Source organism: Daucus carota, chromosome 9 (assembly GCF_001625215.2).
Source record: "Daucus carota subsp. sativus chromosome 9, DH1 v3.0, whole genome shotgun sequence".
Classification (NCBI taxonomy): domain Eukaryota; kingdom Viridiplantae; phylum Streptophyta; class Magnoliopsida; order Apiales; family Apiaceae; genus Daucus; species Daucus carota.
In genome coordinates, this window is record NC_030389.2 from 16,175,612 (window position 1) to 16,193,389 (window position 17,778).

Sequence of the window (17,778 nt, forward strand, 5' to 3'; positions counted from 1 at the left end):
CTTTTTATTATTAATTTTCAATATAAATAATAATCGTAGCATATAATTATAGTTATGTAACTGAATTATGAGTGCATATGTATTTCTTTATTGATGTATTACTTTAAGGTTGATTATTTCCTAACCTATTTATTAATTTTTATTAAGGGAGGAAAATCTATCATTTGCATATTCACCTTAATTTTATAATTAAAGTATGGATGGAAGCTTTATAATACGGATAATCAGGTTAAGTTTATAATTATTTATGTTTCTAAACACAAAAATTTATATCATCCGCTTCATTATAATTTCTGTTGCGTGATTTTATTTTTTTTTAATCGACATTCGTGTATATTATGCTTAACATCTACAACGTACTCATCGTCAATAACATAACTCGAGTATTTTGACTCTTACATACGTTGCCTTTCATAACTTATATCTCATATCATACTGTTTGTTAATAAAAAATGTATAGTTTAACTAAATAAAAAAACAAAAAATCATATCCGTGTGCGTAGCACGGGTCAAATTGCTACGGAGTATATTTTTATTTAAATAAAAATTTCATAAATGAGCATATTTTCATTTAAATAACTTCACAATAAAAATTCTACATATAGTTTATTATATTTTTTCTTATTTTATTTAACATTCGAGGCGTCGCCTTTAGACGACGCCGAGAAATTCTAATTATACAATCATTACTATTTTCATATTTTTTATAAATATTTTAGAACATATTACCTAATATTTTTGATTATTTAACTATACAAATAATGATTCGATACTAGATCCATAAAGTTATAAATTTTTATTCCAAACATGAATTATTATTATTATATTAAATATTTGATTATATTTATGACAGTAATTAAAAATCTATTCCGATATAAAATCAATACAGAATCTATTTCATTACAGATATTATCATGTATATCTTCATATTATCAATTTTCATTACAGGCAATAATTGTAGCATATAATTTTAGTAATGTAACTGAATTATGACTACATATGTATTTCTTTATTGATGTATTACCTTAAGGTTGATTATTTTCTAACCTATTTATCAATTTTTATTAAGGAAGGGAGGAAACTCTATCATTTGCATATTCACCTTAATTTTATAATGAAGGTATGGATGGAAGAATTATAATACGCATAATCAGGTTAAGTGTTTATAATTATTTATATTTCTAAATACAAATATTTATATAGTCCGCGTCCTCATAATTTTTGTTGCATGATTTTATTTTTTTTCAATCGATATTTGTATATATTATCTTTAACATCTACAACGTACGGATCGTCAATAACATAATTGAAGTATTTTGACTCTTACATACGCTGCCTTTCATAACTTATATCTCATATTATACTGTTTGTTAATTAAAAAATGTATAGTTTAACAAGATAGAAAAAAATAAAAAATCATACTCGTGCGCGTAGCACGGGCCAAAATGCTACGAGTATATTTTTATTTAAATAAATTTTTCATAAATGAGCAAATTTTCATTTAAATAACTAAACAATAAAATTTTTACATATAGTTTATTATAGTTTTTGTTGTTTTATTTAAGATTCGAGCGGCGACGCCGAGAAATTTTAATTATATAGTGATTACTATTTTTCATATCTTTTATAGATGTTTTAGAAACAATTATCGAATATTTTTTTATTATTTTAACTATACAAATAATGATTTGATCATAGATTCATGAACATATAAATTTTTATTCCAAAATGAAATATTATTATTATATTAAATATTTGGTTATTGTAATGATATTAATGAAAAATCTATTCCGTTATAAAATCAATATAGAATCTATTCCATTATAGATATTTATCACGTATATTCTCTTAGTATCAATTTTCAATATAGGCAATAATTATAGCATTATATAATTTTAGTAATGTAACTGAATTATAAATACATATGTATTCCCTAATTGATGTATTGCTTTAAAGTTAATTATTTCTTAACATATTTATCAATTTTTATTAAGGACGGGAGGAAACTCTATCATCAGCATATTCACCTTAATTTTATAATTGAGGGATGGATGGAAGCTCTATAATCTGCATAATCAGGTTAAGTTAATAATTATATATATTTCTAAATACAAAGATTTATATGGTCCGCGTCGTTATAATTTCTGTTGCGTGATTTTATTTTTTCAATCGACATTTGTATATATTATTTTTAACATCTACAACGTACTGATCGCCAATAACAAAACTCGAGTATTTTGACTCTTACGTGCGTTGCTTTCGTAACTTATATCTCATATCATACTGTTTGTTAATAAAAATGTATAGGTTAACTCCATAAAAAAACAAAAATCATACACGTGTGCGTAGCACGAGACAAAATGCTAATAAACATTTAAAATTCTATAATTTAAAACTCATAATAAATAATTTGACTGCGCCGATTACCCGCCAGATTTGGGGTTAATCACGACATAAAGTATAGATTAAGTTGATAAAAATTAAAGAATCAATACCCGTGTGCGTAGCACGGGCCAAAAAAGCTAGTGTGAATAAAGAGTCAGTATAAAGAGTAGCATTAGAGTTCACACGTATTCCGATGTATTAACTTACTAGGAGCCATATTTTATATTATTGTTTAAGAAATGATTTGGGAACACCTTTGGAGATGCTCTAAGTACCTTTAATTTTGTGATCAATTTTTTTCAAATAATGAGATATCTACGTATTAATTTTTAGTTGGTTGGTTGATATAATATAAGGATGAGCCCCGGATTTTGTTACCAATTTTTTTTCCAAATAATAAGTTATACAGATGATATTTTTAATTGGGTGGTTCAAATAAATACAAGGATAATTATTATTATTGTGAGTTTGAATTAATCATACATGATCAGCTAGATATGAGAAAATAATTTGAAAACACTTTTTTGGAACTTAAATTCAATATTTTTCACTCTTAAATGTCTACTACATCGCATTAAATTTGTAAGTTATTAATAATTTAATAAAATCTTATTCGATTACGTTCCTTTATTTGTAATATAGAACTGTTATTTGATATAAATATAATCAATAATAACATATGCTTATAACATTCGTTTTCAATAATGAGTCATTGATCCACGTGCCTCCACTAATAGCATGTTTTTATCTATTTATATCATAATTTCTGAACAGTGTCACGTCAAGAAGTCCATATAATTTCTAAATGTCACGTCATTAAAGCCACATATTTTAAATAAGACACATCAGCAATACCAACTCATTAGTTAACTTATATATGTCAAGCTCCAGAAGGTTCTAAAGATTCAAAATACGTTCTAAAGATTCTTCGACTAAGATTTCTAAGAGAAACATGACCCATAGTTACTTTCTAAATTTAGTTATATTTATCTTTGATGAATTGATTGTGATTAATTGATATTATTTATCAAAGATGTAAAAAGTAATATTCTCACCTGATTTGATATTTAATTATATTCATCTTTGGTAATTATGACTGACCACTTTCATTAAAGATGTAACATGACACCTTATACAATGCCATTTTACTTGAGTCAATTTTATATTTTAATTAATTTGCATGAGTGTTCTTATATTGGTAGAAATGGTTATGCATCTCCTGATTATATAGTTACAGTATATAGTAACATGTAATGATTGATTGTAGTATGTTTGTTTTGCTTCTTCTATATTTGTATTGAGGCAATCTATTTGCTCTGGACAATGCCATTTTACCCGAGTCAATTTTATATTTTAATTAATTTGCTTCACTATTCTTATACAAGCTCGCATACTAATTGATTAGATCTTTTTTTTTTGAAATGCTGCAAATTCATTTAAAAGGGCGGAATGTCCCTGGATTTCTTACAGAAGCAAAAGGTAGCTTAGAGTACACTGGCTACAAGCAAAACAGAGTTGCCAAAATAGAGAAGAAATCTTGGGACAAAACATACATAGCTATTACACCTAAAACACACATACTACTAGTACTACCAGCCATTGAAACTAGCTTAAACATTGTTACTACCACCTTCGAAACCTTCCTTCTCCTTCGAAACCTCAGCTGCACCAGGAGTGAACCCCATTAGAACCAGAACTTGCTCCACTGACATAAGGCCTGAAACGTCATCCCTCCAAGAAGAGCGAGAGGGGCTGATATAGAGCTTCGGAACAATTTTGTGCATGATTCCCATGATAGCATGATGGAGCACATCTTTTGCGAAGATACCCTCGCCAACCACAGCTTCCAGGTTTACAACTTGCTTCGTAAACTCATCAGCATAACAACCAAGCTTGCCATTTTCGAGCAGTTTTATCGCCTCAGAACGAAGCACACCATTGTTGTTGAAAGAGTAGCCAGAATACATCTTTTCCTTGCCCTTGTCAATTGGAGTTGTGCATGCAGGAATGAGTTTGCGCTTTTTTGGCGAAGGGGGACCATCTATGACCTCCCCGTCCCCGAGAATCAGATTGTTACTCACATATGGGAGTGGCAGGGTTCTACCCATGTCTCTAGCCAAGTAAAAATCTAAATTTCCCACCTTATGTTGCACCTCACCGAAATCAGACATGTTGGTGAGCCCATAGTTTGCTAAATACTCAGCCGTGCTGTTCATGAACCTGGGAATGCACGAAACCTTGCGCTTAGTGATCCCTTCCTTGAAGTTATTTGCAAAGATTGTGTTGAAATTGCGATACACCTCCAGCTAGTCATCGTTTAAGACGATATGATCCTGGAGACTAATGGAGTCATAGACACGCGGGATCACAGTTTCAATGTGGGTAAGATCCCACTCCTTAGTCAGTGCATGATTGCATGCAGCCTGCAAGGCTGTCATTATTGCCTGCTCTTCAGTTAGTGCCGAGAGAGTGCCCAAAGCTTTCCACAGTTCCTCTCCTTTGGCACCACGAATGATTACACCAACTCCGTTGATGTTTCCATTAGGCAACTGATTTTCAGCCACCACGCAGTGTACATTGATCTTAACAAACTCAGGTTTTGGAACTTCCCAGAAGAATTCCATTGGAGTGGGGAGGAGAAGGAAACTAGAAAGCCGAGGGGAATAGAGAGAAGAAAAGAGAGAAAGATGCAGCTGAAAGATGAGACAGAGGAAAGCTGAAGGGGTCTTTTTATATACACATAATGTGCTTGGTATGGGATTTGTTCTCTCATTTTGACGGCAAAAATGAAAAAGTTTGCCAGAGACTCACTAACCTAGGAGATAAAACGGCCATAACAGAGCACTTTGTGTTGGAAAATGGAAAAGTGTAAGTAACCACTGGATTTTACCCTCACTGCTCAGATAAAAACAGACCCCTAGTATGATTTGCTGCAGAGCTACTGGAGATCTTCTGAAGATTTAAACTGTAACAGCTTCAAATACACGCATGAAGAAAATAGACAGGCATTGTTGACGGACTGGAAGGAAATAGATAAGGCCTAGAAATTATAAATCAAGGGCCAAACTAGTCCAGTGGGCTGACATGAAAGGCCTGAGAAAGCCTTTTTCGCGAGCGAGTCTGCATTTTGATTTAGAACACGGGGGACAAAATGAATGAAGACCGAAGAATTGATCAGATGATGATACTGGAATTTCTCTACCAAGATAGGAAAATCAATGTGCAAACTCTTATTGAAAGCATTCACTGCACTGACTGAGTCTGAGCAAATGACCACCCTTTTGTCACGAAAGTTCCGCAGGGCAATGCATTTAAAGACAAAAGAAATGCCTTCAAATTCTGTATACAAAGCAGAGTTTGCATGAACCGGACCTGAGAATGATAGTAATATACTTCTCTGATTATTATGTATTGTTCCTCCTATGCCTCCTCCAAATTTTGACTCATTTATGATGCTCCATGCACCATCCACTGCGCATACTATATCAAAACACTTTCTTTTAAATCTCCAGAAATTTATCCTTAGGTTGAAAGTATGTAACGCTATTGCCCCCTGCGGATGTACCTTCCAGAGAGGAGTGTCTCCATACTCGAGCAGTCCCGAGGCTTCCCCCCATTTTGATACCCGAATAAATATTAATTGAATTAAGGCCTTCCTTTTTTACTTTTTCTGTGGAGAAAATCAGCTCATTTCGTGCCAGCCATACTGACCATAATACAGCCGCAACAACCAAATGCCAAATGCGCTTAGCTGAAGGATTCACTTTGGTACGTAGAATGCTTGACAGGGAGAAGTCAGTAAAGCTGTCTCTTAGTGATTTAATGCTCCACTAATTGCTAACAAATAACCACGCCCATTTTGAGACTTCACATTCCCAGAATAAGTGAGTGACCGATTCCGAGTGGGAATCACACCACGGACAAATGTCGTTCAAACCTTTCAAGCGTGTCTTTAGAAACTTTCTAGTGGGAATTGTTCTCCATTGAATTTTCCATAAGAAAAGCTGAATCTTTGGGGGAACTTTGATGGACCAAATTAGATCCCAAGTATGTTTATCGCCCTTGATGTTGCTCATTTGCTTATTTAGCTCCATATAGCAATGTTTAGTGTTAAATATGCCATCTGCATGAGTCCATATCAGCATATCAATGTCGTTTGTGAGAGAGATGTTTTCCATCTCCCTAGAGAACATGGAGAATTCATCGACACATGCAGACGAAGGCTTTTCCAACCATAGAGTTTCACCCTCCTTGTTTTCCTCCCATAATGAGAGAAAATCTTTTACTGTTAGATGCTGCTGTGAAACCAAGGTAAAAAGGCTTTGATAACTCTGATAGAGCGGTTCCTTCCCGTGCCACCAATCTTCGCAGAATAAAATTTGTGTTCCACTCTTTAGTATCCATCTGAAATTGCTTCTGTTCATGAAGGAATCCACTTGAGGGACTGATTTGGCACTTACAATACTTTTAATAATAGGCGAGCACATAGAAGAGTTGATCATGCTTAAATCATAGTTCCAGGCTTTTCCATACCTTTCCACAATGATTTTATTCCAAAAACTTCCTCGCTCTTTATACGCCCGCCATACCCACTTTGCAAGTAGCACTTGGTTTCTTTGTTTAATTGACATTAAACCCAGACCACCCTTGTCCTTCGGCAGACAAACTCGCTCTACCCATGAATTATCCAGTAATATGTCTTTCACGATTAAATCTACTTAGACAGTAACGGTATTTAATTATGAAAGTTGGATGGGTAGCTAATCCTGTTAGTCCGTTCTTTCAAGAGGGGCCTAAGTTCCCTTTTCGACCCAGGGCTTGTACTTCCATTTCAGAGAAATTGACGCTGAGCCTTTTCAATTTGTTTCAAAATGCCGGAAGGAATTTTGAAGAGACTAAACCAGTACGTAGGAATGCTGTCAACTGCTAATTTGAGCAGAAAAATTCTCCCTGCTATCAACAGGTTGGCATAATCATATGAGCGAATTTTTGAGTGAACCTTCTGTAAAAGAGGGGTCCAGTATTGAATCGATGAAGGCGATGATCCCAACACTGCACCAAGGTACTTTAGAGGACCAGATCCTATTTCACAACCCAGAAACGTAGCCCAAGCTTCCACTTTGTCCTGTGGTTGTCGATAACCATATAGAGCACTCTTTGAGAAATTTATTTTAAGGCCAGAGATAATCTGAAAACATTGCAGTACACGTTTGACTCCAACCATTGAATTACTATCCGGGTGTAAGAACAGAACCACGTCATCCGCGAATTGTAGATGTGTGAGAGGCTTGGAACAGTTTGGCATTAAAACACCCTTAATGATCTTGAGCTCTGCAGCCCTATCAAGCAATTTAGTTAGAACATCACCCACAAGATTAAAGAGAAGGGGGCGATAGCGGATCCCCCTGTCTCAGTCCTTGTGTTGGAGAGAATTCCGAAGAAGGAGAACCATTTACTATCACAGAGATCCTTGAGCTCTTGAATATAGACGAAATCCAATCCACCCACTTGTGATCAAAATTCATAGCTCTGAGAACCTCAAAAACAAACTCCCACTTGATCTTGTCAAAAGCTTTTTCAAAATTGATTTTTAGCACTACCCCAGCTGCCTTATTGTATTGTAAGGAGTGAATTATTTCATTGGCAATTAAAATACTATATGAAATGTGTCTTCCTTTGATGAAAGCAGATTGGTGAGCGCTTACTAAAGTGTTCATGACACATTTTAGTCGCCTAGCCAGCACCTTTGTGAGTAATTTCATGATAGAGTTCATTAGGCTGATGGGGCGGAATTGCGAAGGAAGGGAAGGGTTATTTACCTTCGGGATCAAGGCTAAAAGCATGACTTCTGCTCGAATCTCAGGCCATATTGATCTTAATACTCCAGCGTTTACCCCGTCCGGACCAGGTGTCTTTGTGCCATCAGTAGATGCTAAAGCCTGTTCTATCTCAAACATTGTAAAAACTTTTATTAGGTCCCCTTTTTGTTCCTCTGAAATATTAGTGAGAGAAATACTCCCCAGCTTGAAAACACATTCTGGATCATTTTTTGAGAGGGGATCCTTAAAATGATCGAACATAACCATTTTAATTTCACCTGGATTGAGAACAGTTATGCCTTTACTGATTATGCGCATGATTGTGTTGGAGTGTTTTCTCCTGGCTATTGTACGATGAAAGAACTTCATGTTTTCCCCCTTTAGCTGCCAGTTCACCCTCGATTTCTGGCAGAGAACCCCCACTTTTATCTTGATCAACCTGTCCAGCTCCTCTTGAAGATACCTTTTACTTATGCCTTTTTCCACCCCTTCATCCACCTTTTTTCGCTGGCATTGTAGACCCTTTATTTTTTTGAAGATACCTTTTACTTATGCCTTTTTCCACCCCTTCGTCCACCTTTTTTTGCTGGCATTGTAGACCCTTTATTTTTTTGAAGATACCTTTTATTGTAGATCTTATGTCTTCTGTTAAGGTGCTATTAACCAGCATTAACTTTGTTGAATTACCCCTGTGCTACGCATAAGCTTCTATTTTTTCCGTGTGGTCTGTAGCATATAGTAATTGACCTGCTGTAAAATAATTAAGAAAAGGAAACTTTGTATTTTATCATTTTCATTGGTGGCTATGTGTGTGCAGGCTCTCTTTCTTTCTATCCGCCTTTATTAGCTAGGTGCTTGGAGAAAAGGTCATCTTTTGATCTTCAGTTGTGAGAAATGCTTCTGCTGAGATTAGACAAGTTCCACGAGAGCTCAAGCATTTGGCTTCACTCACCAAACAAATCACATGCCCAAAACATAAGTATAATTCAAATGTAAATATTGCTTTCACTATATTTTGTTCGAGTTAAGTTACATGTAGTCCACATATTTACTATAGTACTGTAGACCACGTATGTTCTGCAACTATAGAATGACATAAAAACATTGCAAAATGTATGAAACTTGTTATTTTGTGAAATACATTCTATAAATATCACTATTTCATGAAAAATATTGAAAATGTTCGACAAGTAGAACACATATGTTCTGTAATATGTAAATATGTTCTGCAAACTTAACATGTTTTGTAGAATAATGTATTTTTCACTATTTAACTTGTAGAATGTTTAGGATTGTCAAAATTTTTAACAAAGTAATGATGTTTATAGAACATGGTTTGCAAAATAACACATTTTGCAATGTTTTTATGTCATTCTATAGTTGCAGAACATACGTGGTCTACGGTACTACAGTAAATATGTAGACTACATGGAACTTTGTTAAGTTCCATGTAGTCCACATATTTACTGTAGTACCGTAGACCACGTATGTTCTGCAACTATAGAATGACATAAAAAACATTGCAAAATGTATGAAACTTGTTCTTTTGTGAAATACATTCTATAAATATCACTATTTCATGAAAAATATTGAAAATCATTTATGTTCGACAAGTAGAACACATATGTTCTGTAATATGTAAATATGTTCTGCAAACTTAACATGTTTTGCAGAATAATGTGTTTTTCACTATTTAACTTGTAGAATGTTTAGGATTGTCAAAATTTTTAACAAAATAATGATATTTATAGAACATGATTTGCAAAATAACACATTTTGCCATGTTTTTATGCTATTCTATTGTTGTAGAACATACGTGGTCTATGGTACTACAATAAATATGTGGACTACACAGAACTTTGTTCTATTTTGTTATCATAAATCTCAAATTTTAACGTTGAATACCATATATCCCAAATAATTAATTTTTCAATGATGCAATATTTGTAAATATACATACTATGCTTAATAAAGATTAAAAATCTAATGTAAATACTGGTTTAATTTATTTTCCGACCTCATTTTAATATGGTGTAATAGTTTGACCCATTTATTTATTTGCAACGCATAACAAGGTATTCGGGCTTGATTAAGAAACGGCACATCCGGACCCAAATATTCCCGCCAAATCTGTGAAGGCATTCCCGCCATTTACATTATAATGATCATCCCGAAGCAGAAGAAATGAGACTGAGCAGCAACAAATCGAACGCGAGATACATCACTCCGTAAGTGTCTGTGCCCTGTTTTTGTTATTATATACTATTAGTTTATCACTTTCCTGCAATTGCAAACGTTGATAATCACGCTGTTTGTGCGTTGCCTTGTAGACATTATTATTATTATTGTTAGATCATGCCCGGAGAAGAAGAAATCGGAAGAGATGACATGATAATCGACCAACTTCAATCTGATTTCACGCCAATCAATGCGCTTCCCGATGAATTTAACCCTAATTACCTTAAACTTTATTACGGTAATTCATCTTCTTCTTGTTGTTTTTTAATTCTCACTTTTTTTTTTAGTCATTGTGCAATTCTTCGTGTTATGTAAGTTTCTGTCCCGAGCTAACCGGCTCACTTTCAATCGCCTCCCGCTCTTCAGCCTAGCTTTGGCTTTGAATAGAATTGAGTTAATTCGATAACGAAACTAATTAACTTTAATATATTGTTATGTTTGGTTTTTAAATTTTTAATTGAATATGTAAGTAGAGAACGTATCGGTGTCACTTTAGTATAGATAGTTTCTAGTACTATGCGGAAAGTAAAGAATTCAACTCTATCACATTCTTTGCCTTATAGCGGTGTTCAACTTGTTACTAATTCTAAAATATACGTGTTCGTCTTCATTTGTAAGTAATTATATCCTACTAGATACTACGCAGCTTCTGCTCATAGTTTCTACCAAATTTGGTCTTATGTCAAATTAATAACTTTTACTTGGCAAACACTGAATTTAAACATGGTTGAAATCTCAATTTGAACAGGAAAGCTTTTTCCACATGCCGATCTCTTTAGATGGATGTCATATGGAACTGGTAATTGATGTTACTATGCATTTTTGTGGTTTATTGACCCTTTTTTTTTCGAGTCACTTTCTTTTAACCAATTGTGCTGATTAACAATGTTTAGATGGCAAGCATACTGGGTGTGATCAGTCTTTTTTCGGGCGTAGAGAATTTTCTTTCACATTAGACAATGACATATATCTGCGCTTTCAGTCCTTCAATAGTGCATCTGATATGGAAAATGCAATCAAAGAAAAATGTCCATTCAAAATAGATATTGGTGCCGTATACAGCGTTGATGTAATTTTAATTTAATTTGCATTTCCTTTGTATCTATTTTTTTTCCCATGTGGTAAAGTTCATGATTAATCTTTAATGCAGCCTGCAAAGAGGCATGCCTATGCTCAAGCTGGTGATAATGTGTTTACTCCAGTGGAAAGGGAGCTAGTTTTTGATATAGTGAGTTCGATTTATCATAAGCATTCACAATACAAATCACGTAGAAACTTTCATAAAATTTTACAAATTTACAATGTATCTGCATAAATATGATTACAGGATATGACAGATTATGATGATGTCAGATACTGCTGCTCCGGAGCTGATGTTTGCTTGGACTGTTGGCCATTGATGACCATTGCAATTAAAGTTCTCGATACTTCCCTCAGAGGTGTGTACAGAAGGAAACCAATGTCTGTCCAAAATTTGCTTCTTAGCTGACAAAAGGCCATGGAATAGTCTATTTTGTTTGGATAAGTTTACTTTATACTATAAATGCATAATTATAGTATTTCTGAAGTTCTGTGCTTTCAGACTCTCCCTAAACCCATGTTATAACATTTTTGTAATAGGTTCGGTCTATCATTTGTGATTGTTTGGGAGGGAGGAAACAAGTAGACTATGTGTATTATAATTTCCAAGTTACTGATTGACCTTGTTAATGCACTGTTGTAGTCTTCGTCTTCATCTTTGTTTTTCAAATGGTTATCTTATTTATTGATCTGGTTCAGTACCTTCGCCATGAACGAAAGTTTTTTTTTGCTTTACTCTATAAATGGTATGCATTGGGTTAGTATATTTGGTTATTGTATTCCACTGTACTCCTTCCTGAAGGCTAGAAGTTAAAGAGGTTCAGAGTGTTTGCAAGATTGTGCTAATGTATGCATTTTTTATACTTTAGATACAAGGCACTCATTACTTACCACCCCTACCCCTACATTTTTCTCTTTTTTTGTGCAGATGATTTTGGATTTAATCATATTCTTTGGGTTTTTAGTGGCCGACGTGGTGTCCATTGTTGGGTTTGTGATGCGAAAGCAAGAAGGTAAACCTTCAGATTGATTTTATCTGAACTTAGAATTTTTGGTTTTATTTAATTACGACTTATTTTTTTTTTCTACTGTAACTTAGGCTGAATAATGAACAGAGAGCAGCTGTTGCTGATTATTTTCGGGTTTACAAGGTTACTTATAACTTTCCTTTATCTGTCAGTATTTTAGATATTAGTAACATTAAATTTGATTGTTTTGTGGTTCGCTTCTATACTGTAGGGAAATGAAAATAGTCATAGAAAGGTTTCTCTGATGGGTCAGGCCCTTCATCCCTTTCTAGCGTAAGTGCTTTATTAGTATTCCTGTGATTGTGTTTAAAGCTTGATCTACCATTCACATTTCATTCTATCTCTGCAGAAGATCCTACACGAATGTTTTAAAGGACTTTTTTGAACGAAAATTGCTTAGCAGTCAGCAACTACTCTCAGAGGAGAGATATGAAAAAATACTTGATATGATTCCTGATGAAGGCGCGCATCAACTTTTTGATTAACAGTTCCGTTTACCACTTTATCCTATAGTAAAATTTGCAATATCATCTGATTTCTTACGTGATATAAATCTTTTTCATTTCAGGTATTACTTCTGATCTTCGTGGCAAGTGGCAGGATAACAGGCGTTCATCCATGGGCAAAGAAGACATAAATATTTTTAGATGGGACCAACTAAAACATCTGCTTCAATCTGGAAAGCAGAAGGTACATATTTCCTTTATGAGACAATTTGAACATGGTAAGGCCTTAGTTGGAGCTGATACTTTTTGTGCCTTGTAAGATCCCTGTTTCTAGTTGTTCAACCTAGATGCTTAGAAACTTTTGCACTTTTCGGGGGGACTGAAGTCTTTGGACTAACGCATTGGGTGCTTGTAGGAAATAATCGATTAACTTATGTCTGCATTCCATGTTTTAGGCACCAGGGCTTCGTAGATGCGTTGAAGAAATTGTGTTCTCATATGCCTATCCTAGGATTGATATGGAGGTTACTATCCGACTCTCTCCCTCATCCTTGCTTCTGGTAGAGAAAATATACAGTTTTTTTATGTTAAGAGACTGATATTGACCGATCACATGGACTGTTTCTCCTTGCATATCAGGTCTCAAAGCATATGAACCATTTGCTGAAGGCACCATTCTGTGTACATCCCAAAACAGGCAAGTATCTTAAATCTTGTTAAGTTGGAAATGCATGAGATCTGAATATTCGTAATAGTGGCAGACAATCTGGCATCATTCTAAGTTATATTTTCTTTTTGTGTTGTAAAATCAGATCGGATATTTTAAGCTCCAATTTTAAGTTTAAATTGTGTTTAAGGAAACTACTGTTACCTGCTTACCGTCACTCAAATGTTTTACAAGGCTTAAATTTTATTTATCAATTTTTAGGTCGCGTTTGTGTTCCTATTGATCCAGATCGTTGTGAGGAGTTTGATCCGACGACTGTCCCTACACTTTCTAAGGTAAGAACTTTCTAGAAAAGTAAATTGCCCTAATTCCTTGGTTTAATGCCAAGAGGAAAACCAACTTCTCTTTGGTAAATGGTAATAAGAAGTGGAGATTTCAAGCTGCAGTGGAGTTAGGTGTGTGAGTTTATTCTTTTTGCAGATGGCTTATGTTGAAGTAAAAATTTGGCAGTTTTGAACTGGATAGTCTTGTAGTATACATTTGAAGATGCAAATGTCTTGTATTTTATCTGCTATCTAAATTTTTATTTTCAATAACTGAAATTCTAGACATTTTTAGCATTTAAAACTTGAACTTGATTTGACATATTCTGTTGAGTGAGGAATTAGGGACATAAGTGCTATATGGTTTGTGATTCTTATTTTGTTATACATAAACTATATGATAATAAATCCCTGTTATTCGTATTTTCAGCTTCTGGGAGAAATTAACATGGGTTTGAGAACAGAGGGTGATAATGGTATGCCAGACAGTTTATTTTCGAGTCCTTCACACTTTATGCACAATCTCACAGTTCAAATTCATATTGACAAAGCACTGATGCATTTGATTATGTGTTAGTGTCACTTGTTAAGTGATAACTTAAAACTGGACAACAGACTTTGTATCTGTGTCAGTTTGATGGTTGGCTATAGAGTTGTATAGCTTTGTAGAAATATCATATTTTCCAGTATCAGCTCATTCTTCCTTTTCCTTATCTTGTGCTGGATATTTTTCCATAGAATGGGATGCAACCTCACTTGGACAGTCAGTCAGATACTTCAGATCATCTTTCTTGCAGCCTTTGCTAAAGTCTTGTAAGGTAATTACAGTAATTTGAATTCCATTTCTCTGTTTTGCCATGCCTTTATTGTTTAATTAATCTCAAATTTTTCTATACTCTAGTGCTTCAATCTTAAGCAGTTCTTTTTGATTTTTGAAGTATAGCTTAACGAGGTTGCTTATAAAACCAATTTCCTTGTATGTAAAATTTGCTCTCTGAGAATTTATAGTTAATAACCTTTACTTCATGTTTGTTGTAGGAGGAAATAGAAAGCTCATATATTGCAAAGAAAGCGCAGTCGAGGAACTCTCTAAGCTGGTAGTCTTTTTCAGTGTTTCCTCAGGTCTCAACTTTATTGTCTTTATTCATATACATCATATTTGTAACCAGATACATCTTTGATGTTATGTACACTTAATATAGATGGTAAATGATCATGTCCAAATTAGTTTCTTATGTTCACCATGTTTAATGAGATAACTAAGTAGCATAAGGTCATCTTGTAGTTTCTTATGTTCACAATGTTTGATAGGATAACTAAGTAGCAGGATTAATCAGAACTAATACACACTTTAGGATCAGGTTGGGACATGTTCAAAATTGGCAAGTGTGACAAAAGTTGTCACCATATGAGCTCACTAATATTATAATTCACAAATACAAAATTTATAAAATAATAATTCTATCTACATAGTTAATGCACTTCAGTGTAAAAAGTCAAATGGCAAATGTTAAAAAATACTGGGAGTAATTAAGAAAAATCTCTGGTCCGAGGCTATTACAGGGACTCTTACTATACAGGGGTTTTAGCATAGATTTATAACTCTATGTATATATATTATTAATTACTTGTTATAAAATTATTATCAAGTTTTATCCGACATTTGGTATGACGGATTCTTAACTATATAAGCTAATGAGTTAATTTTAGTTGTTAACATATATCGCAATAAAAGCATATAAAATATATTTCTTGTTTATGATGTGTTTTAGTAGTTTATTTTAATTTAAGAAAGTATTTAAATTTATATCAAAACAAAAATTAAGGGTCCAGTTTTGAGATTTCCCATCGGATAAGCATGAGCCGGAATCGAACTTCAGGACATGTGACTTCAATTACCAAATCCAAGTCCAATAGGGACTCTGCGTTACCACTTTTTATAATAGAAAAAAACATGGTGTTGATTGTAGTGCAACTGGTCTTAAGTTTATAAACGTTCCACCGCACAAAGAATTTGAGGGATGTTTGAGTTTACATCGCTGCACAATTTTTTGCTCTTAAATTCCCACCGAGGAGATACACATGTTCAAATATAAGGGTATAACAACTAGAAAACTATACTCATCTACTGTTTTCTCGATAGCTCATTATTAAATACCTAATCTGCAGTTGCTGCTGCAAATGTTTAGATTGAAACCAAAATGTTTCCTATTAATTAGCAAGAACTTCCCAGATGAGCTCTGGATCATATGATGGCATATGCGCGAGGGTGAAGCCTTTGAATTCCACATCCCCAGCCAACCCCAAACAATCGCCTGTAACAGAGTAGGGAGAGTTCAAGCCTTTACTCGACCCATCTTCAGAAACACTAGATGAGACCATTTCATTACTCAGACTATTGTCATCATTAGTCAATGAAGTCGAAGAACTTGACTCTACTATCATCACTTTTTGACTCTCAATCCCAGCACATTTCCTACTAATCTTATTGGACTTCTCTTGCTTAAGTTTTTGTAGAATAGCTTGAATTTTTGCATCCACGGTATTTCTCAAAGCATTCAATCTTGAATCATCTCCGGTTCCCAACTTGCTTAGATTTGGGAAGTTCAAGCGTGTATGTTCGCCACGAAGCTTATAAGCAGCACGGTCATATGCATAGGCTGCAGATTCGGCTGTCTCATAGGTCCCCAGCCATACTCTTGTTCTATTATGTGGGAGTCTGATTTCAGCTACCCATTTTCCCCAATGCCTCTGTCGTACTCCTCGGTACATATTCTTTTTTGATAGCCTCGTATTGCTGTTTCTGTATTCAGGTTTCTGAAAATGGTTGGGAATTTGTGTTTGTAAATGCACATTTCTTGATAGATTTTCTTCAGAGAACTTTTGTTGGGAATACATTGAAGAGCCTAATGGCTCTGCAACAGGGTTATAACAGGGGACTGATGATGAGCAGTGAGAGAAAATTGAATCGAGTGTGTTGGTACTCCTCAATATGATATTTGATAGTGAAGTCCGAATATGAATACCTTCATTGTGTACAAAAGACATATCCATTTTCCTTGAAATCTTTTCGGTGTACTTGAGACTTCTTTAGAAAAGAAGAAACTCTGATGATACAGGATTATATGCAGAGGTTTAGAACAGAAAAATGGCTGGAAGACGAAAATCAGGGGTATTACCAATTAGGAAAGAGGCCGAAAGGCTGGAGAAGATATTTAGAGTTTGCTAACTTGGAGATATGTTGGTAGCTGGTTTAGCTATAGCTAGAATGTCTTTGGTGTCTTTGCTCTGCTGCTGGTATAGTGTATTTATAGCTGCAGATAAGGATTCATTTAAGTCAAAACTCTACTTTTTCATACTTTCCTATCAAAAAGTTGGATTTTGTCGTTACCCTAACGTGTTGAATACAAAAAGTAGAAATTTGTCTTTACTCATGTCATTTGAGTCCTCAAACCCTAGCCTTGCAAACTTATACTCCCTCCGTCCCAACCATTTCTTTACACTTTCTTTTTTTGGATGTCCCATCCAATTCTTTACATTTCAAAACTTACCAAAAATAGTCAATGGGTCCCACCATTTCTCCATTTTTTCTTCCTTTTCACACTATTTTTACCACATTATCTTCTTTTTATACATTAAAAATCAATGGGTCCCACCACTTCACCCATTTTTCTTTCTCTTTTCCACTATTTTATACATATTTCTTAACCTCCGTGCCCAACCCATTTGATAAGAAATGAGAGGGACGGTGGGAGTAGTATCAAGACTGGACCGGGAGGAAAAGAAGGGCAT

At 34.4% G+C, this 17,778-nt stretch overlaps 2 protein-coding genes across 2 annotated transcripts; one reads left to right on the top strand and one right to left on the bottom strand.

The window, feature by feature from the left end:
• The first annotated feature begins 10,297 nt into the window (after positions 1 to 10,297).
• On the top strand, positions 10,298 to 15,258 carry LOC108201947 (uncharacterized). Its single transcript, XM_064085594.1, has 17 exons — positions 10,298 to 10,432; positions 10,535 to 10,680; positions 11,191 to 11,241; positions 11,336 to 11,511; positions 11,593 to 11,670; positions 11,770 to 11,881; positions 12,451 to 12,535; positions 12,622 to 12,673; positions 12,762 to 12,823; positions 12,900 to 13,012; positions 13,119 to 13,240; positions 13,452 to 13,520; positions 13,636 to 13,693; positions 13,925 to 13,998; positions 14,417 to 14,462; positions 14,725 to 14,804; positions 15,025 to 15,258. Exons 2-17 carry the CDS (start codon positions 10,560 to 10,562, stop codon positions 15,085 to 15,087), a joined length of 1,362 nt encoding a protein of 453 aa, XP_063941664.1. The 5' UTR covers positions 10,298 to 10,432; positions 10,535 to 10,559; the 3' UTR covers positions 15,088 to 15,258.
• An 806-nt stretch (positions 15,259 to 16,064) lies between these two features.
• Positions 16,065 to 17,186, bottom strand: LOC108201992 (ethylene-responsive transcription factor ERF061). Its single transcript, XM_017370347.2, has one exon. It carries the CDS (start codon positions 17,038 to 17,040, stop codon positions 16,198 to 16,200), a length of 843 nt encoding a protein of 280 aa, XP_017225836.1. The 5' UTR covers positions 17,041 to 17,186; the 3' UTR covers positions 16,065 to 16,197.
• Positions 17,187 to 17,778: the final 592 nt, after the last annotated feature.

Coding starts and splice junctions, on each gene's coding strand:
- LOC108201947 (XM_064085594.1), top strand. CDS start 10,560: ATGCCCGGAGAAGAAGAAATCGGAAGAGATGACATGATAATCGACCAA. Junction 12,536..12,621: donor TGTGATGCGAAAGCAAGAAG/GTAAACCTTCAG, acceptor ACTGTAACTTAG/GCTGAATAATGAACAGAGAG. Junction 12,824..12,899: donor GCCCTTCATCCCTTTCTAGC/GTAAGTGCTTTA, acceptor CTATCTCTGCAG/AAGATCCTACACGAATGTTT.
- LOC108201992 (XM_017370347.2), bottom strand. CDS start 17,040: ATGGATATGTCTTTTGTACACAATGAAGGTATTCATATTCGGACTTCA.